At 42.1% G+C, this 25125-nt stretch overlaps 1 protein-coding gene across 1 annotated transcript; it reads left to right on the top strand.

Moving 5' to 3' along the window:
* Positions 1-826: 826 nt before the first annotated feature.
* Positions 827-23000, top strand: LOC308298873 (torsin-1A-like). Its single transcript, XM_080742566.1, has 5 exons — positions 827-1093; positions 18298-18566; positions 19557-19732; positions 22301-22428; positions 22724-23000. Exons 1-5 carry the CDS (start codon positions 883-885, stop codon positions 22993-22995), a joined length of 1056 nt encoding a protein of 351 aa, XP_080598692.1. The 5' UTR covers positions 827-882; the 3' UTR covers positions 22996-23000.
* The last annotated feature ends 2125 nt before the right edge of the window (positions 23001-25125 follow it).

The raw sequence follows: 25125 nt of genomic DNA, 5'->3' as shown, positions 1-25125 counted from the left end.
AAATGGATTGGCTATTCACAAAGTGAAAGAAAAGTCTCTCTCAAATTTAGTGGGCATTTAATACACAAAACCTTACTCCAAGTATGGGATGAAATATTGCACCGATTTGGAAGGAAACTTGAATTGAAAACCTAGGCCTACTGTATAAGTTGAATATTTTGTCAAACGTTGTGCTAGTTTATTGGAAACAGTAATATATATCTGTAGTATATGCTGCAGTACAATGTGCCAGTCCATCAAGCAGTTTATCATGTCTACCTCTTTAATTATATTTAATAACAATGGTTTAAATATACATCAATCTGTTGCTCATTGAACACTGCCACTGACATCATCTGCTCTGCCAACTCATTAACTTTTTAGTTAAATTAGCTATGAAAAAGCATAATTAGGTTAAATGTATCCCAGTTGAACTGTTTAGTGAAAGTCTAAAGCCTGGTAGGCGAGGTTAGTGAACGGCTAAACTAAAGCAATTTAGTCATTTAATGTTTCAGAGTTAACATTCAAAGGCATTGTCCGTTATACGATGAGAGTAGGGATTGGTTTATTCGTTCGTATGAAACGAAAGCAAAAGCAAAACTCAGGCTATAAAGGCCTACATCTATTTTTCGACAGACAGAGAGACAGTCTTGTTGATCCGAGGCAGCTAACGGCAAAGAGAGTTCCTGAGTTATTGCGACGCACGACGACGGGTTAGACCTGGCTTTATCCCAAGGGGGAAATTCAGTTGTCCAGTAGTAGCACAGCAGTATAGCCTACAGTTATTTACAAAGTTACAGAGACGTAAGAAAAAAGATATATAAGAGGAGGAAAAAAAGAAGAAAAAAAAACGAGCAGTACAGTACTATATTGTTATTAAACAAGTTGGTTGTATACAGCGAAATGAAGCCTCTCCAGCATTCATCAGCTGCAGCTTCACTGGTGGTGGTCTCACTGCTGGCCAACGTGACCGTGGCGTTTGAGCCCATCATCACCGCCGGCATCGCGGGCCTGTTGGCCACAGGTGGTGGTATTTGGTACAGATCCAACATATTTTGTCATTTTGACGAATGCTGCGAACCGGGGTCGGAGTGGATCTCTTTCAACAGACCAGGTAATAACGTTCACAGCTTAATTGAATGAATTGGATTCATTAAACAATGTAAAAATGGCCCTTTTTTCAATATTTAAAAAAATAAAAAAAACGGAAAAACGAATAATGAGTCCTTTTTTTCAATTTATAACTTTTGGCGCAGAAGCAAAGGTTGAGAAAATGGAAAGGCATCTTGGAGCACCAATTTATATTTTTCATTTGTTTACTTAATTAGCAAAACTTAAAAAATGAAAAATGGCTCTTTTGTTCAATATTTAAAAAATTAAAAAAACTAAAAAACGAATAAGGAGTCCTTTTTTTCAATGTTGAACTTTTTGCAAAATCAAAGGTTGAGAAAATGGAAAAAGGCATTTTGGAGCCCCAATTCCTATTTTTCATTTAGTCTATTTTTCATTTTCTCGTTCTGAACGCTACCGGAAATAAATGCTGTATTTTTTCAAAAATCCATTCAGAATGGAAAAATGAAAATTAAGGAAAAGGACTCATTTTCCAATTTATGTTCTTGTGTTTTGAATGGAGAATAGAAAACTCAGATTACGACCTGAGAATCACCATTTATTCATTTATCTATTAATCTATGTATTTATTTATGTTGACCGCGTGATGGCTTTTCATGCCTGAGACGGGTAGGAAGCACTCGGTTGTGTAAGCGTGGACCGTGCGGCATGCTCCTGCTTCCTTCGGGGGGTCCGCGCCTCCCTGCCTGTCACCCCGCCGTTCTGGGGGTCCCTGAGTCGGTAACCAGGCCCACCGGAGCCTCAAGGACCAGCAACTAACGATGTAGCAGATATAGACCTACTACAAGCTCGCATTCCCGCACAACGCGCACTGCGGGGCCGCCGAGCGCTTCACGGACCCCCCGCTTCTCAGGGGAGCTTCTGGGAGTCCCTGCATTGCCTCCGACCCACCACCGGGGGTCCGCCGCCGTTCGCGGACCACCAGCGGCGGCGCCGTTCCCCATTAATGAATAGTAGGCCTATACCTGAACAAATTAATTCTGCAGCGTATTGCTGGCCTAATATAGCCTATAGTCCATAGGTCCATAAGCCAGTGCATGCTTTACAATTACTGTGCATAGTACTGTGTACTATCTGTCATTCAATTTTATGAGTTAAGAGCAGTGGTCCTCAACCTTTTCTGGCCGTGACCCCCAAAATAATCATATTTTAACTGGGGACCCCCTACCCTGACAAGCACTAAGAGTTGAGACATTACATTTTGTAGAACACAGTTCTATTGTGAAAATAGCAGATCTACATGCTCACAATCTGCATGCTCACAAGCATGTAGATCGGCTATTTTCACAATTTCTGCCTCTAATATTTGACAAATTGGCCCATGTTTAATTTGTCATTTTAAATTAAAAAGTCCTTCAATTGTCCCTTTAGAAATGTGCAGATACCCTCTGCAGTGTTGAGTGAGAAAACAATGTTGCACATTAAGGTAATCACTGAGTTAGAGAATGATATCAATGAAAATAAGCCCTTGCAAAACCTCCAATAAAAACTTCAAGCAATCAATGTATTACACAAAGGTTGCCATCTTTATATCATTGACAACTGGTAAACCTGCCTGAAAAGAATTTAAACAAAGTATGGGTGGGTTAACAGTGAATTTTGATATCCTAAAGGCTCTGCTATCTATTATTTTGGGAAAGGTTAATCATGTATGCTAAAAACAGGTGTAAACATAGCCAATATCCAAGCTCAATACACATGTAACTTTTCTATAATAGTTTAAACTGTACTGTGGCACTGACGAGGTACAACATATAACATTATAACCACATGTATATCGGAGGACATTGTAAACATTAAAAGTATTTAGTCTTTCTATAGACAGATTGTGTGCATGCTGTCAACCCTAAAAATGAATTACAGTACCATCAGAGCTGGCATTGGACAGAATTGGAACCAAATTCCCATCATCAGTTTGTTTCATGAAGGGTATGTAAATCTATAATGTAGCCTATTGCTGGCCGCTCTTACGCATGCATGTCGCTGGACAGTAGCCTGGACTGGTTTAATTAATATCATGTAGGTCTAATACTCTATGTGTCACCTACGTGTTTACTGATTTTTGTCACCTACATGTTCTGCCTATTTTACTATTTCCTATGCAATTAATTAATTTCTTTATCTTTTTTTTTTTTTTTTTTTGAGGGGATCCAATGTGGTCCCCAGCTAAAGAGTTGGAATTGGTAACCAAATGGACCACCTTATCTGTAACTGTAAGCATAAAACAAATGGACCCACCTGTAAGCGTAAAATTAACCAAAATGAACACGTACGGGTCCATTTGGACTTCAACTCTCCATCATATAACTGACTGCGCGCAATGACATTCACTCCTAATTAGTTTTGTTTGTTTAATCCAATATGAAATAGCCTAGGACTATATTTAAATAATACATATTTTAATTAATATAGGCCTACTGCGCGACTCCAACGGTCGGGACTCAGAACTGAGAAAGAGATTCAGATTCATATATTAGTATAGGCTTGTGGGCTCCGGACAGACAGCTTGTGCGTCCGTCCGTCCGTCCGTCCGTCCGTCCGTCTGTCGGTCTGTCGGTCTGTCTATCCATCCATCTTTATCTGGCCTATAGCCTACCTATCCATTTTACCCAAATAGATAGGCTACCTATTTTGTGCGCTGCGCGCCTCTATTCCCCCCACACACAGCTTTTGAAGTGAATGGAATTCCGTGGAATTCCGTGGAGCTCCGCCGACCACGGCATCGCGCTCGTGGACCGAAAACCCCTGACCCGGCCTCTGATTGTGGGTGTTAGAGCGAGGGAACGCATGGTGGGGAGAGGGGACTTAAGTAGGTTACAGACAGACAGACAGACAGACAGACAGACAGACAGACAGACAGACAGACAGACAGACAGACAGACAGACACAGACATGACAATCATGTGCGTAAACGCACCTTACAGCAATCTATTTTGAATTGAACTACTTGTACATAATAAACATGTTATAGCCAAATAGGCTATAATATTATAGGCTATAGGGCTTTGTCTTAGTGATAAGATTTGCACTGTCAAATGTCAATAAGTGCAGGGACAATGTTGTAAAAAGTAGGCCTTAAGTGTCACCGCTGCTGCTGCGGTACTTCTTTCCTTCTTCTCTCTCTCTCCCCGTCTGTCTGTCTGAGTCTAAATAGGTCCATAAGACAGTGCTTTTCAACCAGTGGTCCTTGAGGGGATCCCAGGTCAGGTGGTCCCCAGCTAAAGAGTTGCATGGACCACCTTATACTGTAAGGATAAAACAAATGTACCCACCCGACATTAACCCACATGAACGCATGCGGGTCCATTTGGTTTCATGTAACTCTCCCACCAAATATAGCGGCATGGTCATGATGGACCTCCAGAAGGCATTTGATACCGTAAATCATTCTATTCTGATTGAGAAACTAAAAGCCATCGGTCTTGACAGCGCAGCAGTGAGTTGGATGCAATCTTACCTGGTGGGGAGGGAACAGGTGGTGGAGATTAACGGTACCATGTCCCCCCCCCCCTCCCAGTAAGCTGTGGTGTTCCTCAAGGTAGCATACTGGGGCCTCTGTTGTTCCTAATATACGTGAACGACATGGCATCTGCTTGTGACTGCAACCTGTTCCTGTTCGCGGATGACTCGGCTCTCCTAGTCTCGGGCAAGGACCACTTGCAGGTTGAGAAGACACTTAACTCTGAACTAAGTAAGATCTGCACATGGCTTAACGACAACAAATTATCAATTCACCTGGGAAAAACGGAGTCCATCCTCTTTGGAACAAATCATAACCTCAAAAAGGTCGATAACTTCACAATCAAAGTGGGTGACAAGGTCATAACACGAAAAAACGAAATCTCTTACTTAGGATGTATCCTGGAAGCTAATCTTTCCAGTGAAAAGATGACTTCTAAAGTAATAAATAAAATCAACCAACGAACTCGTTTCCTACAGAGGATAGCCCCGATGGTCAATTTTAACACACTGAAGACCATAGCTGGTGCAATAATCCAGCCCCTCTTTGACTACGGAATCCACGTATGGTATCGTGACGCCCCACAAGCCCTGAAAACTAAACTCCAAACAGCCCAAAATAAACTAATTAGGGTCCTGCTTAGCCTTCCCTATCAGACTCACCTCACCGCTACTCACCAATTAAGAGTGGGGTGGCTCAGAGTAGATGACAGAGTACAGCAGCTTGCAATGGGCCTGGTGTACAAGATACACTACACCACTATGATACCCAAGTACCTGTCAAAATACTTTATAAACATTAAGGATGTCCATAATTACAACACCAGAGGCAGCGCCACAGATCACTTTCAACCCAGAGTCAAAACCAACAAAGGGTCAAACTCTTTTTTCTGCTATACCACCAAAATGTGGAAAGCCTTACCGAAGGCCATAAAGGAGTGTGGATCACTTGCATCCTTTAAAATTGCCCTGAAAAGCCACTTACAGGCAGCAGCCGTTCGCAACTGGTAATAATGAACCTAGCCCCAACCCTACCCTCCCCTGCCCCTTCTTTGTATATACTGTTTGTTTAAGAATTACTGTCTTTGTTTTGTTTTTCTTTACATATCTACTGCATAGTACTGTGTTCTATCTGTCTGTCATTCAATGTTATATGAGATACTTCAATGGTTTCCAGTGGAAATAAGCTTAGTCTTTTCATGGATCTCCTTTTAGTAGACCTTGTACCAGTGAACTGTACCGTCATGAAACTGTACCTTTTCCTATGCAAACTTCTAATAAAGTCTTCAATCAATCAATCAATCATTTAGCTTACCGCGGGCAATGACATTCACTCCAAATTACTCTGTTTTGTTTGTTTAATCCAATATGAATTAGCTTGCACGGAGCGCATCCGTCCGTCCGTCCGTCCGTCCGTCTGTGTGTCTGGTCTGTCCATCCATCTCTATCTGGCACGGAGCGCACGGTGGCGCTTGCAGAGAAAAACAGCGGTGTGGCAAGCAAAGATCCATATAAGGGTGCAGGTTGTCAACTATGGCATCATTTAGATGGGGACCACCTGCACCTCCTCAAGGACCACTGGCGGTCACCGGACCCACTGGTTGAGAAACACTGACATAACGCACCGTTACGCACGTGTGTGTGTGTGTGTGTGTGTGTGTGTGTGTGTGTGTGTGTGTGTGTGTGTGTGTGTGTGTGTGTGTGTGTGTGTGTCGCGCGCGCGCGCGTGCATGTGTGGTTGTTGTGCGAACGGTTCATTCAATCCAGCAGCAGTGATGATGATGACCATGTTCTCAGGACGCAACAGGCGCTGTTTTCGGCCGTAGCGCGCCCGGGGAACAAGCTGTCTGTAACTGTCTGTCTGTCTGTATGTGTATGTATGCAACCCAGTGGTGCTTTGGGGGCCGGACGGAACCGGACGCCGTGTGGCCGGAAATATTTCCCCACATGCACGGACGGCACCGAACGGTGCACGACCGTGTAAACGCGTGCATACCCCCCCGCGAGAGCCGCGACAACCCCCCACCCCGCAAATCCGCGATAACTACAAGCAATACTTTAATCAGTGGCTACTACTATGCATAACAGGTTTCTAGTGGTGAATGTGTGAGAGCGTCCTCAAGCCTCTATTCATATGGATATATAGCCTACTTAGGTTTCCAGCTGTGACTGCATGTGCATGTGTCGATGTGTGTGTGTCCTCATCCATTACTGTGGTATTTAGTGTTTGAGATTCGTTCAAGGCAAACTTTGTTATATCCTACTGCAGCGCTGTATTTTCTAAATTAATTTAAAGAAAGTAGAACATAAAATCTTAAGTAACAATGCAAATGTAATTAAGACTAGAAAACTATTGTTTTCCCACCATTAGATCTGCTGACATCCTTTCTATCTAAATAGCCTCTAGAGGCGCGTGCACGCGCGTGCACGTGACGTCAATAAATGACCGTCCGCTGCCAACATGTATGTATGCACAACCGTCCAGAGCCTACTGTATGTAATTACAAGCTCACAACGCGTCGCTTTGTGAAGCCCCGTGCAGGAAATACATTGTTGAGTTTTAATTATTATTTTCACAACACAGGGCAAAAGTTATGAATCCCTCAACAGTCCTTAAATGGCCCATGCATCGCTGTATGAATAAGGGTCATTAGCACCCCACTGGGTGAGCAAACATTATTAATTGGCCATCACAACGTTGGTTTGTAATCAGACCACACGACATGAATGGGAGAGGTACGCGCGCATTGATGGGGACCCAGTGTAAACACCAGGTTTGATGATAATAATAATAATAGGCTAATAATAATAATATAATTTACATACGATAGGCTATAGCACTTTTGTAGATAGGCTATACTCAAAGTCAGACATAGGCCTATTAGGCCAGCAATACATTACAGAATTAATTTGTTCAGGTATATAGGCCTACTATTCATTAATGGGGAAAGGCGCCACCGCTGGTGGTCCGCGAACGGCGGACCCCTGGTGGCCCGGCAGTAGTGCTTTGGGGGCCGGACGCGACCGGACGCCGTGTGGCCGGAAATATTTCCCCACATGCACGCGCACGGACGGCACTGAACGGTGCACGACCCGACCGTGTAACCGCGTGCATACCCCCCCCGCGAGAGCCGCGACAACCCCCCACCCCGCGAATCCGCGATAACTACAAGCTATACTTTAATCAGTGGCTACTACTATGCATAACAGGTTTCTAGTGGTGAATGTGTGAGCGTCCTCAAGCCTCTATTCATATGGATATATAGCCTACTTAGGTTTCCAGCTGTGACTGCATGTGCATGTGTCGAATCGATGTGTGTGTGTCCTCATCCATTACTGTGGTATTTAGTGTTTGAGATTCGTTCAAGGCAAACTTTGTTTCTCTAGCCTACTGCAGTGCTGTATTTTCTAAATGAATTTAAAGAAAATAGAACATAAAATCTTAAGTAACAATGCAAATGTAATTAAGACTAGAAAACTATTGTTTTCCCACCATTAGATCTGCTGACATCCTTTCTATCTAAATAGCCTCTAGAGGCGCGTGCACGCGCGTGCACGTGACGTCAATAAATGACCGTCCGCCCGGAAAAAAAATCCCAAAGCAGGAGCATGCCGCACGGTCCACGCTTACACAACCGAGTGCTTCCTACCCGTCTCAGGCATGAAAAGCCACGCGGTCAACATAAATAAATACATAGATTAATAGATAAATGAATAAATGGTGATTCTCAGGTCGTAATCTGAGTTTTCTATTCTCTATTCAAAACACAAGAACATAAATTGGAAAATGAGTCCTTTTCCTTAATTTTAATTTATTTAATTTATTCATTTATTTCCGGTATAGCGTTCAGAACGAGAAAATGAAAAATAGACTAAATGAAAAATAGGAATTGGGGCTCCAAAATGCCTTTTTCCATTTTCTCAACCTTTGATTTTGCAAAAAGGTCAACATTGGGAAAAAAAGGACTCATTATTCGTTTTTTAGTTTTTTTAATTTTTTAAATATTGAACAAAAGAGCCATTTTTCATTTTTTAAGTTTTGCTAATTAAGTAAACAAATGAAAAATATAAATTGGTGCTCCAAGATGCCTTTTTCCATTTTCTCAACCTTTGCTTCTGCGCTAAAAGTTATAAATTGAAAAAAAATTACTCATTATTCCGTTTTTTTTATGTTTTTAAATATTGAAAAAAAAGGCCATTTTTACATTGTTAGGTACACGGATTTTCTAGCCATATCATAACTCTTGCAGAGTGATTTTATTTTGGGACGTGCCGGTGCCAAAATAAAAGCACTCTAAAGGCCCTATATATGATTTTTAATATGAGATACATAAAGTGGTATAATGCGGTATGCTATGTCGAAAATACAGCTTCCATGGGATTTTTGTGCCAAAATAGTTTTGTTTTGCTGTTTTGGCTTCTATAGGGTCCAAACTATCAGAAAATTGCGGGTTCAAATTTTCAGACCCCTCCCTCATTTCCTGGGGGTGAGTCACTTCAGGTTTGGCCCTATTTGGCTATGTAGGGGGAGGGTAAGATGGGTAATATGAACCGCTGAGTAAGATGAACCACCCCCTTTATCTTTAAAACTATACACATGAGTTGTCATTTGACCTTAAAATAAGAACACAAACATCATTTCCACCTGGCTGCGGAGTTTACAGACACCTGGGCAAAGTGGAAAGCATATTTCTACCCCAAAAAGTGTTTTTTGCTGGTCAAAGTCAATTTTTGACTTTTATGGTATAATGATTTTTATGTTAAAGCAAATGTACCCAGGTCTAAACTTATATAGCATGTATGTTGGTGATAGCCCAATGTATAAAACTATGTGAATCATTTAGCTAAAGATGAGCCTTAAGCATCAAGCTAGCCAGGTTTTGTCAAAATGGTGGCTCTGGGGCAAGATGAACCACATGCCTTGGGGTAAGTTGAACTATGTGAATCACCATTCATATTTTTTTATTAGGTATTTGCTACTCAAATTATGCTGAATCATCTTTCATTTTGATGAATACACTCATTTAAGAGAAGTTTTTATATTATATTAATAATTGCAATTATTAAAAGGTTCTGAATAACAAACGTTATTTAATTGGTTGTAATATTTTTTCTTACAGTTTAAATAACCGTAAGAAAGGAAATAAGACTATTTGCAAAAGGGAAATGTGTTATTAAAATATTTCTGATAAGTACATACATTCTTTTGTTCTCAAGTTTAAAGGGTTTCACGAGTTTCACGAGTGCCGCGCTGCGAGCTTGTAGATCTGCTATTTTTCAATAGTTAAAGCATAAAATAATGATACACAATAAGGTGTTAAATGGATTTTCCCCCCAGTGTGCGGTCCCACCAGGTCCCCCGGGAGCGGTTGGTAGTTTGTGACACTTTGTGAATTGACACCCCCCAGTCAGTCGGTCGCACGCACACAGACACACAGACACACAGACGCATATGCTAGAGGTGCAACAGTTAAATAGCCTAGGACTGAAGGAAGATATGAAATTATATTAAGAATAAAATAGTGCTTAAATGATGAATAATACCAATCAATTTCGACATAGACAATTATAATAGTTTTCGTGTCGATTCGGCGATATAGCAGTGGCTGTGGTTTACTGGTGCCAAAAGGTGATTCGAGATTATCCGATGAATCAAAGAAGCAATTGATAGAATAATCGAAAACAAAATAATCGATAGTTGCAGCACTAACAGATGCACGCACATGCATGTACGCACACACACACTCAGATGAACGCACACACACATCCGTCCATCCATCCATCGCCACACACACTTACAACATGTTGCCTGGCCTCGAAAGCGTACGTGGGTCTCCCGAGAGTCCTCTTCATGAGCTCTTTGTGATGAATGCGCGAGCGAGGAGACTGCTGCTGCAGTGGTCATCAGAGAGAACACACACACACACACACACACACACACACACACACACACACACACACACACACACACACACACACACACACACACACACACACATGCACAGTTCCATCACTCTGCACTATAGCAGTGGTTCTCAACCCCCACCCTGACAAGCACTTGGAATTGTAGTTGTTGAGCTATTACATTTTGTTTGAATCGGTTCCACAGATAAATATAGTGAAAATAGCAGATCTACAAGCTCAAAACGCCTCACAGGGAGCTTGTAGATTGGCTATTTTCACAATGTTCACTGTCTGACCAATGTTTGACCAGTTGATGCTTCGTTGATGCAGTACAGGTCTTTTTTTCCCTCTTCTATTTGTTTTTGTATTCAAATTTAAAATTGAATTCTTAAATCCTTCAGTCCTTAAATTGTCACTTCACTGTCATCTAGGGACCCCCCAAAACATCACGTGGGTACCCCCCTGTCTTAAATGCTTCTATTGTACATAATCTCTCTCTCTCTCTCTCTCTCTACCTCTCCTTTTCTCTACAGAGGCATGCACACACACACACACACACACACACACACACACACACACGCACGCACGCGCGCGCGCGCGCACACGCGCACACGCACGCACACACACACACACACACACACACACACACACACACACACACACACACACACACACACACACACACAGATAGGTTACAGGGTTGACTTACCAACACACAGGATGAGATGCAACAGTCCTGTGGCAGAGCATTCACATTGTGAAAGCCCCAGACAGGGCACACTGAACTGCATTGGCACAGGTTTCCCTGGTCCCTAATGATAAGATTCACTGTAGATTTGAACTACTGTAGGAAGGAACTGATGAGAAGGAGTTTTTCCACAGACCATCAGTTGACATATTTCATCACTTAATCAAGCATAAAGATTAAAATCCCACAATAACCAATAATGTGATCTGCTCTACTGAGATCGGTAGAATATCAGGAAAAGAAAGGTAACAGCACTGAATATACAGTATCGTCGTTGTTGGGTGGAAACCTTGTACAGTATGTCCAAAAGCGTTCGTTTTGTATTTATCATTTAAAAAATGAACTAAACTAGTGAAAACAGCCGATCTACAAGCACACAACGCCCCGGGGTGCGAGGCGTTGTGTGCTTGTAGATCGGCTGTTTTCACTACTTTTGTTAAACAGCCTTGTATGGTGAAGCAGCGCTATACTTTGCGAAGAAATTTACAAATTTGAAACTTGGAGACACAAGGTTTCTGCCCGACAGTGACGATATTAACTCCATGCCCCTTTATTGTGTGTCAGCAAGCTGTGTTATTGGGAAACAACACGTGTGTGACGTAAAAAATGTGTATCTGCAGATTGGACCAATTACATATCTAGCAGGACGTTCACATTGAACAAACTGTCCTTCCTCATAACGGTCTTCAAATTATAAACGTTTGTCAGTTTTGCTGACAAAAACATATGGGAATGGTTTTTAACCACATTATTATTAGTAACCCTATTACCCTAACATCCCCAATTCTGGGCATGTCATAATTGGCGAAAATTCTGCAAATAGCTGATCTACAAACTCACAAGTGAGCACATTATATAGGGTTTATGTTTTAGCTACAAAGTTATGCTGACAAGTCCTGTTTTCAAGTTGTGAAGTCTTAAGGGGGAAATAAAGCATTGCATGTGTGAGGGCTGTTGACAAACTAAGCTCGTAATGACCTCTTTAAATCATTATCCTCTACCATGCCTCCCAACATTTAGCAGTCTCAAAACTATATTTCATATCCAGATTGGATGAAAAAAGAAATCTAAATGATGACAGGGTGACGCAATCTAAAAACTAAAAATGACATACATTCATGACATAAAATCACGAATGTATGGCTTTTCTCCAAATTTTCACCGATTTGGGCAGAGCAGGTGACATCAGAGGTTCACGTGTAGAAGTGTTTCTATGCGAATATCATCAAAATATGTGCAGAGAAATATACTGTATACAGGCCTGTTTGTCAGAGGTGTGGTAAAACCCTCTGGTTCGTCAGCCAGGTCTAAAGTTAGTTCCCCTCAGGCGCGTCACGCCCATTCATTGTGAGTATGACGGGACACCCCCACTTTCATAAAACCGTGATCTCATCCCCCCCACCTTTTTGGCCGGCCGGGGTGCTTTTTTTTATTTTTTCCCTCCCCTGCGCTGCAAACGCGTAGTAGGGGCTATGGCTACTTATATTTCCAGGACAATTTCAAAATAAACATGTTGAATGATCGATTGTACATGAACAAAAATAAAATAAAGACTCTTGTTTTGAAATACGCTTCTGTGCAGAGAGGAAATGGCTTTCATAGGAAGTCCCTTTACCTCTCTGTCTTCCGCGCGTATTATGGACTCATGGTGAAATGAACAACACACTACAGGCATAAAGGAATAACATCAAGACAAGACCATGTAGGCTATAAAGGCATTAAACATCGTTCTCTGCTCCTCTCATCCTAACTCAAGACTTGGTGAGTCGTGACTCGTGGCTATATATTACAGTTAGAGCAGGGGTCCTCAATAGGCGGACCGCGGTCCATGTCCGGACCGCGAGGCACCGCCGACCGGACCCAGGACGAATTATAGTAAAAAAAAAAAAGAAAAAAGGGAAAAATATCTCCACGTTTCGTTTCACTTCATTGCATGCGCTGTGCGTGTGTGTGTGGGAGAGAGAGAGAGAGACAACGACGAGCTGATTGGCTGATGCCGGCCCACAGAGTATTATGGGATGTCATCTCTATGACAACGACACGCTGATAGGCTGTTGCCAGCTGGGTCACTAGAGTTCATTCCACAGACCACGGAAGCATCCAAGTAGTACTCGAAGCGTTCGGAGCTGCAGCCTGCAACAGCGCAACTATAAACCAGTGGGTTTCATTCACGCACAACAACATCAACAACATCAACGTGAATACTTTTGCAGGATTGTAATCTTCTCTCCAGAGAGTTTGTCGCGACGTGCCTCCGCCTCTCTCTTTCTGCATGGATATGCAGCATGCAGCAAAGCTAGCTGTGAGCTGCACGCAGTAGCCTGCCCTACTCGGTACAGGAGTGAGCTACAAGCTGCTTATACGCGCGATACTTGTTTTCAGATCGATATTCATGTTGTGACACAAGCATAAATTATTTGAAAATGATCCCAGTTTGTTAAAAGAAAACAAAGCAACAAACATTAGCGCAAAATATCTCTGCTCCACTTTGATTTATTACATTCTGTAATCTCCCTTCAATGGGTTGTTGCTCTTCAGTCAAATGAGGTCCCCAAGTGATTTGGGAGGAGTCCACCAGGCCAGATGACTCATAATTTAAGGACCTAAGACCCTTTTAATAAAGAATCTGGAAACAGACCATTTATGTGTGTGTGTGTGTGTGTGTGTGTGTGTGTGTGTGTGTGTGTGTGTGTGTATATATATATATATATATATATATATATATATATATATATATATATATATATATATATAAAGCCTATTTGTTTTTCCGGACCCGGACCTGTTTCAAAAAAATATTTGTGGACCTTCAAGATTTCTATTTGAGGACCCCTGAGTTAGAGTAATGATGATGGAATGGATGCTAATGCTATGCTGCCTGCTGGCTAATGTACACTGTTGCAGTGTTGTGGGCTAGTGGCTACGTGAACCAGAACCACTGTTTCCTAACACTGGGGTCTGGATCGATGCGTGCAAGTTGCTGTAGTAGTAGACAGTGGTGTAAAATTATGTAGATTAACTGAAAAGCTTTTGGAACTGAATGATTATATGATACTGGTGTTGTCTGTCTGTTGGAGTGTTGGTACCAAGAAGTCCATCTACTATAACTATATAGACTATCTTGCTGGCTGGTGCTTGTGGAGAGAGGCAAAGGGAAAGTGTAGTGTGCCGTTCCTGATTGTTTAGCAAAAAAATAAACCGCGGAAACCTTTATTGTTTATGTCGGACTTCTGCGTTGTTTGCGGCGTGAGTTTCGGTGCTATAATCAAATGGTTTGCGGATTCGGAATCACAAGAATCTTAGCTTTAAAATGGTATACAGCTTGCAAAGAAATAAACCGCGGAAACCCGAATAAAACGCGATCAAATCCGCGAAAAACCACCATTTTTCTCGCGCGCTTTGCACGCGTGCATGACCCCCCCCATGTCAACCCCCCCACTCTCTAAGAGGCTCTGACGCCTCTGGTTCCCCTAAAGCAATTTTTTTTTAGGTTTCCGATTACTTTTGTATAATAATGATTGATTACATAAAGAAAACAACAAAAAAAATGTAAAATGCCACAGAACAGTAACCTAACTCAAAACGACATTTATATACAGTACATGAAACATATAGATAGGTAATTGTATGGGATATGAAAAGAAGTGGAATTTAAATGAACTATCTTATTCAGTAATTGGAACTGTCAGAATGAAGCTTCTAATTGGTGTGTGACAATGGCAGTGATGGCAGTGACAAGGCAATAGTTGGGCTGCAATAGTACAAAGTAAACATATCCTCTTTTTTTCTTTCCCCTATCTCTTCCTCGAAAGACATTTTACTTACACACTCTCTTTTATCTTTTCTTCTTTCTCTTGCCAAAACAGGAACCCTAATTGGCATTTTTGCAGAGTAGGGCTCAACAGTATTTTATTTGATTTTATTCATGGTTTTTGTGATGCTTTTTCCCCCCTGTTACATATAAATAATAAACCCAGAGCACCACCATGTGATGCTGGTTCAGATGCTTCCTTTCAGCTGGGTCACCACCCACCTGACAACCAGGCATACTTAATGAGGGTGGGTGTGGCCACATAAAAATATATATTCAAAACTTGCTGTACAATTCCCTGAGTTACAGGTCCTTTTGTATGCATGTGTGCTCTCGTACTCACCGATGGATAAATTAACATTTAGGGTTTTTACTGTGTACAGTACACTATCGCTAACATACGCATTATGTGTGTTGTTGTCATGTCTTACATTCAATTGGTTTCATGTGAAACTAGAAGAAGTGCTCTTCCGAGCACAGGTCTCCACCAGCTACGCGTCCTGGTGGTGGTATAATAGGCTTACGACACGCTCCCGAGCCCTCGAAATCTCCATCAGTGGTTTGGAACAGAGCAATCCTGTGACCTCTGTGGGACCATCAATGCCTCACTGCATGTCCTGTCAGGATGTAAAACAGCCCTGACACAGGGTCGACTCACATGGCGACACGACCAAGTGCTCAGGAAGTTGGCAGAGGTGCTGGAGAAAAGTCGGCAGGAGGCAAATAATCAGAGTCCATCAAGGAGCCAACAGCAGATCCACTTCCACAGGCAGGGGAATCCTACAGGACACTCCAGCAAGAGACCAACACCCTCCAAACTATTAACACCAGGGGCGGAGTGGAAGATGGAAGTGGACCTGGGTAGACAGCTCCGGTTCCCACAGGAAATCTGTACCACCACCTTAAGACCTGACGTGGTGCTGTGGTCAGCAGCAGTGAAAACAGTGCTGCTGGTTGAATTGACAGTGCCATGGGAGGAGGGACTTGAGGCTGCCTATGAGAGGAAGATGGCGAAATATGCGGACCTGGTGGCAGAGTGCAGAGAAAGCGGTTGGACCGCGAAGACATACCCGGTGGAGGTGGGAGCCAGGGGTTTTGTTGGTAGCTCCACGTCACGGTTATTCAAAGATGTGGGGCTACGGGGAGCCAGACTGAGCAAAGCCACCAAGGAACTCTCTGAGGAAGCAGAGAAGGCAAGCCACTGGCTCTGGCTGAGGCGGCGAGACAAGGCTTGGGGGGGAACATCAAAATAAGTTGTGCTGCAGGGAGTGTCAGGGAGACGTTCCTGTACACTGCCCCGCCACCGGGAGATGTTCTGGGCTAAGGGGCGAAACATCAGTGAGCGGTGGTCCCCAGCTGAAGACCCTGCAGCACAACTCCTTTTATGGTATGCGGTCAGGTTTAGGCTAGGCTCAGGGAGGTGGACGCCCCTGCCATGCACAGTCCTCCATCGGCACCGTTGGAGGTGCTTCAGGCCTAAGGCCCAGCAGGTATACCAGCATCCTGTAAGAAATAAAGGCCAATGTAAAAAGCTATCAGCGCTAGCCTAGCGTTCCTTCTTCTCCGGTTCCGTGGTAAACAGTCCAGAGATGGAGAAAGTGCGTCCATGGATAAAAGCTCAGACAGCTTGTTTGTAAAATACTTGCCCATTTTAACTGGTTATAGAACATGGAGTTGCTGAAACTTTATACTTTTTACACCTCCAATGGCTGGTTTTAAAATTTGTTTCCAAAATGGAAACAGCTACAAGTGCCCCACTGCGACAGCTTCGCTCTGTCTCTCTCTGATAGTTCTAACACAATGATATGCAGTATGCACGCATTACTCCGCCCCTCCCCCCACAACAGCAGATAACCACGCCTACATTTCAGATTTCTTTTCATGTTTTGACATCCCATACAACAAATAAAGAGGCGGGGTTTCTGACCCCTTTAAACTGTTAAAAGTTAAGAATATCACGTGGGTCAACTTACCCCTTTACTTGGATCAACTTACCCCTCACCTGGGGCAAGTTGAACCACATGACCACTTTTTTTTTTAATAGGTCATATTTTTATGGTCCTTTGTCACAGACACTTACTTAAAGGAGTAGTTCACCCCAAAATGACTTTTTTTCTATTGATTAGTCACGCCATGGAGACTAGAGTTCAATAATATTTTTTGGTTTTTGTCACATTCCTAAGACAAAAAATGTATTAGAGTAAATTTACCCCCATTGATTCCGGATGGTGACCCGTTTAGAAACGGGTCACCATCCGGAATCAATGGGGGTACATTTATTGTTAACACATTTTTGTCTTAGGAATGTGACAAAAACTAAAAAATATTATTGAACTCTAGTCTCCATGGCGTGACTAATCAATAGAAAAAAAGTCATTTTGGGGGTGAACTACTCCTTTAAAATTTCAAATGATAGCAGACATCCTGAAATATGTCTAGATGTTTTGAATTTACTGCCATCTCACTTTTTCTTGCTTCCAGGTCAACATAAGCAAAAAGTGGTTCATCTTACCCCGTTCTCCCCCTAATCCCAATTTCCCATAGGTTTTTTTTTTTTTTTTTGCTAATATTGTTTTTGCTGTTTTGGCTTCTATAGGGACCAAACCATCAGAAAATGACGGGGTTAAAATTTTCAGACCCCTCCCTCATTTCCTGAGGGCGGGTCACTTCAGTTTTCATCCTACGGGAATACATAGCATGCCGCACTATGGTTCCTGTGTAAATAAGCCCGAAAAGCTTACTAGGATCTACTTTTAGTTGACCTTGTACCAGTGATTTGTCATGAAACTGTACTTTTTCCTATGCAACCTTCTAATGAATTCTTCAATCAATCAATCAATCAAACAACACCACACCAGCGTTTGGTTTGTTGAATGCAAATGGTCACAGGTGCCGAATATTTCTGGAAAATAATTCCGGAAAATATTTGGAACAACACGTCGCGGGTGGCTATTATTGTTTCCGTAGTCGATGCCTTATAGCCTTTGTATCAATGAGGCCTCTGTCGTCTCCACCGCGCTCTGTCGTCTCCATCGTGGTCTGTCGTCTCCACTGTGCTCTGACGTCTCCAGCGCTCACCTTTACAAAAATGTTCCTTAAGGACATGTTCTAACAGCGTGCCAAATCTCATGCGTGTATCGTAAAGTGTACGATTCCGTCAAAATACTGTGCATAGCCGCCGGACTAACCATCGGAGTAACCAGTTTTACATAAACTGATATACATATTTTGTAATCATGTTGATTTTCTATTCTGCATTCATTAGGTCTGGATGCTGACTTGGATAGCAAGCTGTTTGGGCAGCATATAGCATCACGCGTCATCCTGAGAGCTGTGTCTGGATTCATGAGCGACAACAACCAACGCCAGAAGCCCCTGGTCCTCTCTCTCCAGGGCGGGTCTGGTACAGGGAAGAACTTTGTCAGCAAACTCATAGCTAAGAACATCTACAAAAAGGGCATGGACAGCAAATTTGTCCATTTGTTCGACGCTAACCATCATTTCCCACATGCCAATCTAATTCAAACCTACGAGGTATTAATATCAATAAATATTTTGTTTTATTTTATTCTTTTTGGTCAAAAGTTACTACGCTGGTACAACAATTTTGTCCATCTAACGATACGAATACAATTCTCCCCTTTGCAAATCCCGCCCCATTCTGCCCTGTTACTATGGTGGTACAGATGACCCTGGGCAGATTGTTTTTATAGTGGCAGTGAATGGGGGGAGAGGGTATTTTCATTGCCTCATTATTGCAATTTAAAGTACCAAAGGAAAAACATCTAGGTGATATTAATAAAAAGGGAAGACAAAGGTACAGTATAGTTACATTGCAAAACAGGGGGTTTCTCCGAAAATATATGTTTTAATTTGTATAATCCCAGTGGGACAGAATCACCATTGCAGATTCTTTTATAGTGGAAGTGGATGGGATTTTTCTTTTTTTCATAGCCTCATTACAGCTATATAAACTACCCAAAAAAACACATCGACGTGATATTAATAAAAAGGGAAGAAAAAGGTACAGTAACTACATAGCAAAACAGTAGTTTTCCCCCGAAAATATATGTTTTAATTAGTTTAATCCCCTGGATCAGAGAGAGAATAGAAATAGAAAGAGAAAGCGCAGTGCATCTTGGGTAGGAAGATGACAGCCAGATTATAGTTCTCCTCACATAATAGGCTGGCTTTCGTAATTCTGCCCATTTAAAATATATGTACCCAATCGTAACTCTTAGTTACATTGATAAGGTCCATGTGAACTAGTTTGTTGAAGCTTATTCATTATATTGAGCGAAATCGCGATCACCTCGCACGGCCGTACTAGACGCACGCCGTGTCGCGCAGTGCGGACCGTTCTTGAAAGCCTGAAGCAACATTCTCCACTGCACAAATTCCACCCCCGATAGCAAAAAGTGAATGTTTTTTTCTGGTTGGCCAGTCAGGGAGTCTCAGGGACCAATCAGAAGGCTGACAAACGGTGGATTGTTCATTCTGCATTTGTCTGTTGTTTATCCCCAGTCTCAGTTACGGCAGTGGATCAGAGGCAACGTCACCGACTGTGCAACCTCCATGTTCATCTTTGATGAGGTGGACAAGATGCATCCTGGCCTGATTGACTGCATCAAGTCATTCTTAGATTACCATGATAAGCTGGATGGAGTCTCATATCGGAAAGCTATATTTATCTTCCTCAGGTGACGACAAAACTCATTTGTTTCTTAAATAACAATTATTTCTTATCTGGGAAGCAATATGGTGTGTGAACAACACAAACTGTTATATTTGCTTATGTGACATACTGTATTGCTTGACTTACTTGTACTGTATGTACTGTATGTTATTTACTTCTGCTAATTCTCTCATTGCAAAATACAAAAACACAATTTGCCCAGGGCTGGGCAAATGTATGCTTATAATAATTATTTCTATGGATGTGCCACTCTGTCTGCAGGGGTTCTCTTATTGACAGTGGTCGCTATGCGCCACGATGCGACGCAAACAATTAAAAATACATTAATGGTTCATCAGAAGTAGGTCCACAGCATCCGTCCTTGCATTTTATTTAGTACGCAACACACTTACAGTTTGTGCCTCAGCTTATTTTGAAATGGTAGCAGCCTACTACAGGAAATAGAAGCAGCAGACACTGTCACACTGGATAGAACAGCTGCTCCGATTGTATACATTGTTATTAGATTTATTTTTTTTCTCCTCTGACTTGCGTGTGCCCCTGAACGTCATGGGCCCTAATGCGCATGCGTCGGCTGTGTCAGCGGTATTTACGCCCCTGTACCCCATCTAGAGGGTAAGGGCTGTAATTCATCAGAAAATAGGTTAAATGGTAGATTTGAGTGATTACATTAACAGTTTCACGGCTATCGGACACAGCATGCAGGATTTGAGGCATTTTGTTCCAAAAAATTGTTTTGCAAAAGTTGACCTGCTGGTGGCGCTATAACAGGCCAATGTGAGAAGGGTGGCATCTGTTCCTTGGCCTAGTGGGAATGTGTGTGCAAAATTTCACACACATATCAGGCTGCATTCATGATTTGAGGCATTTTGTTGGAGGAATGTGACTGTGACTGGGGAAAAAACAAAAACAACACAGGCCCTGACAGGCCAGGCCAAGGTGTCGTGACAACAGGTTGCCAAGACCAAAGATATGTGTTCCTTGTGTGACAGGGAGGTATAATTAAACTTATAGCAAAGAGGGAAGCACGCAACGTTTCAACACCTTTGGGTCTTCATCGGGTATAATCTCATACAGGAAGTATGCATGTTACATAAGGATGAGTATCAGATCAAATCAACAACAGCTGTGTCTCAAAACCAATGACATCAACAACACACCCACCCCATCAGTAGTGGAACTAGCCCCCGACGTGCCCCGATGCCAGATTTTTGGGCTGTGGAGCTGAACAAAACAAAAGCCATCTTTTGTAAATAGTATTGGGTTTGCGCTGTATTTTGTGAAATTGATTCACGTGCCTTTTTTGCACACATTAACCTCACTCTAAGGCAGAGTGTGACATTGACTGTAGATTTAGTTGACTAAAATCATATTTAGTCGACTTACACAAAAACATTAGATGACTAAAATGTGACACAAATAAATGGAATTTTATTCAAAATACTATGACTAAAATGTGCTGTGAAAATCAACACTGCAAGGGTGTACCGGTAATAACATACTGGTAATAACAACAATAATAAAGTACAGCTGAAATCAATCTAATGTACCCCAGAAGAAAACCATGGTTCCCCCCCTGGTGAGCACAATAAATAACTAGAAATGCACTCTGAGGTGCCAACTTGTTCCTTGTGCACAAGTAGGCCATTTATGTATGGCCTACTTGCGCGCTCTGTTTGAGCAAGTAACTAGAACTGCACACTCTGTCGAGGTGCCAACTTGTGTCTTGTGCATAATTAAGTAGGCCATACCTAAAAGTTTTTTTTTTACTTTCTTTTTTTTTTTACGTTAATTACATGTTTCACGTTACCGGTAAGCTGTCCCAGTGCGATGTCATTAACCAGGAAGAGAAAAACGCTAATCAGAAAACCACTTTTAATAACATTTTTAAGAACATATATTATGTAAACTGTAATACATACAAATCAAGTGCTGCAAATGTTGGAAACAAATGACATATCTTAGGTCAGTGGTTCTCAACCTTTTCAGTCTGCGACCCCCAAAATAATAATATTTCAAAAGCGGAGCCCCGCCCTGACAAGCACTTGGAATTGTGTGTTTGACTACATCTGATCCATTGTGGAACATGCTCACAATGCCACAGAGGCGCGGTGAGCATGTACCGGTATATCTGCTATTTTCACAATTCTGGCCTCTATTATTTGACAATTTGGCCTATTTTTGACCAGAGGTACTAAAAAGGTGTAAATTAATTGTTCACTTTTTAAAATGTGAATATACTGTACCATACACTTACACTGTATTTCTTTACTGAATTACTCTTACTCATTGTCCAAATGAAAAGTAACAAGTACAAGTATCATTACTCAAAAGTAAGAGTAAAAGTAGAGCATTTAAAAATTACTTTAAAAGTACAGATCCTCAAAAAAACTACTCTTGAGTAAATACTCGAGTACTTTTACTCAAGTATTTTCCACCTCTACCTACATACGCAGCCGAACGCAGTACTTGTCTTGCACGCTCTGCTGGTGCAAGTAATTAACTTGCTCTTATTACATTTATATTGTAATACTCAATTGTGAACACATTTGGGATATTTTGTTTGCAATAGTAATGCCGGAGGGGACAGCATCAACTCTGCAACTCTGGATTTCTTGAATGCAGGACGAGACAGGGAGGAGATCCAACTGAAAGACCTGGAAAAGGTTCTCTCTGATGCTATATTGTATAGCGAGCAAAGTGAGTACACTACATTAATACCTTACTGAAATGCCTATACTGTACAAAGAGAAAATTAGATTTGATCAAGGACAGGAAACCTAGCGTCCCTATTCTGGGCATGTCATAGTACAGTAGGCATTCTGGAGAAAATAACATTTATTTTCAGCAAGGAGTTTTGGTATTGAGGGAGAAAAGGAGAGGACCAACTATAGATCCCTGGGGAGACTGGCCCACGAACTATAGTGGGGGTTATATATATACAAATGTTGACTGCCCCAACCCCATGTCTTTTTTTTCCAACCTCGTGGTGTAGGTGGGCTGTGGCATACCAACCTGATAGACAAGCACCTGGTGGACTTCTTCGTGCCCTTCCTTCCTCTGGAATACAAACATGTTGTCCTGTGTGTTAAGGCTGAAATGGCCACCAGGGGCCAGGCACGAGACCTTGACATGGCCCGCAAGGTGGCCAAAGAGCTTGCATACTTCCCCAAGACAGAGAAAGCCTCAGAGAAAGCCTTCTCTGTCAAAGGATGCAAGGCAATACAGAGCACGCTAGACTTTCATCAGACACAAGCTGATCAATAAAAAAAAGCCAAAGGTGAGGGATTATGTTTTCACTCCTGAGTAAGTGAGTGAGTAAGTGAGTGCAGGGGCGCCAATTGGGTATGGCAGGGGTATGCAGCTGGGTCCAGGGGGGAAAATAAAAGTTACTTTTAAATATAAATACATGAATGTCTCTCTTAAAAAGCGTAATCTTGATGATACAGCCATAGCTACATTTTCAGAATTGATAAGCACTCCTACTCCATCAAACATGAACTCAGTTGATCAACTTGTAGATGATTTCATTGACAAACTGAGACACTCCTTGGATACAGTGGCTCCTCTACAAATTAAGATGAGGTATAAAAGCCATAAAACACCATGGAATAATAGCGCCTTCTGTCAGCTAAAAAGAAACTGCTGCAAAGCCAAACGGCAATGGAGAAAAAAATAAACTAGATGTCAATCTTGAAAATTTTAAAGAACACCTGCATAAGTATAATATTGCTGTCAGAAAGGCTAGGCAAAGCCACTTCTCTAACATAATTAATGAAAACCAAAATAATCATAAAGTCCTCTTTTCCACCATCAACCGTCTCTTAACTCCTATGCCAGCTACCATTGTCAATGATCAAGCACTTGCTCTGAAATGTAATGATCTTGCCTTATTTTTTAGGGATAAAATTATCAATATCAGGGCTGAAATAATTAATCCAACTCGAATTGTAAATTCAAACTCTCCCATAGCCACCCACTGGGATATCCCTGGTCAAGGGCCTGCTTCCATAATGACTTCATTTGAGCCTGTCAGTGTTAGCGATGTCACCTGCTTCCATAATGACTTCATTTGAGCCTGTCAGTGTTAGTGATGTCACCTGCTTCCATAATGACTTCATTTGAGCCTGTCAGTGTTAGCGATGTCACCTGCTTCCATAATGACTTCATTTGAGCCTGTCAGTGTTAGCGATGTCACCTGCTTCCATAATGACTTCATTTGAGCCTGTCAGTGTTAGCGATGTCACCTGCTTCCATAATGACTTCATTTGAGCCTGTCAGTGTTAGCGATGTCACCTGCTTCCATAATGACTTCATTTGAGCCTGTCAGTGTTAGTGATGTCAGCACCTTGATAGGAAAAATGAAGTCATGTACCTGTGCCCTTGACCCCATCCCAACCAAGCTTTTTAAAGCTACTTCCCACTGTCTCTCCCAGGATACAACCAACATAATTAACTCTTCCACCCAATCAGGTACTTTTCCCAAATCTTTTAAAACTAGCCCTTACCCGTTCAAAGATATGAGCTCCAAAATGATGTGCAGTGTGTGGGTTATGGGATGTGCACTGTGCATACAGTATATGAGGGATGGAAAGTAACTTTAACTGGTGCTTGCATGATAATATGTAGGAGCATCAATGTAAGAAATACCCGTTTCGTTTAATGGCTACCCCCCCCCCCCCCAGCCCGCCCTCCCACCCGCCCACCCGCCCACCCGCCTGCGCACACACCCGCCTGCCTGCACACACACACACACACACACACACACACACACACACACACACACACACACACACACACACACAGAGAGAGCTGGTTAAACATGTTGCCTCATGCTAGATGCAGAATAGATGCGCCTCATGCTAGATGCAGAATAGATAGTAGATACACCATAAAAATGCTAATATACAGCATACGATTTGTGAAAGTGACAAACGGCCTACACAGTTATGTCAGGTGTGTTCATATGCTGATGGTGATGCGATTTCAGATCAATTGCTCCAGCCACCGAGGAGAAACGCTGTTTCAGACAGACAGACACTCACTCAGACAGACATTCGCAAAATTATAGTATAGATGGCCCTAGTAAAACCCCTGCTTAAAAAGCCCAATCTGGACAGCACTGACCTACACAACTACAGGCCCATATCCAATCTCGCCTTTCTCAGTAAGCTCCTGGAAAAAACAGTCTTTAATCAACTTCTTAATCATCTTCAAAATAATAATATACTGGACAAATTTCAATCTGGTTTCCGATCCCAGCACAGCAAAGAGACAGCTCTACTCAAAGTAGTCAGTGACCTGAGATTGGCAAGCAATAAAAAATAAAGTGTCTGTCCTCATCCTCTTGGATTTGAGTGCCGCATTTGACACCATTGATCACAGCGTTTTAATTAA

Source organism: Nannobrachium achirus (assembly GCF_963921795.1).
Source record: "Nannobrachium achirus genome assembly, chromosome: 15".
Lineage (NCBI taxonomy): Eukaryota > Metazoa > Chordata > Actinopteri > Myctophiformes > Myctophidae > Nannobrachium > Nannobrachium achirus.
Note: the sequence above shows the minus strand (reverse complement) of the source record. Positions and strands in the feature narration are given on the sequence as shown.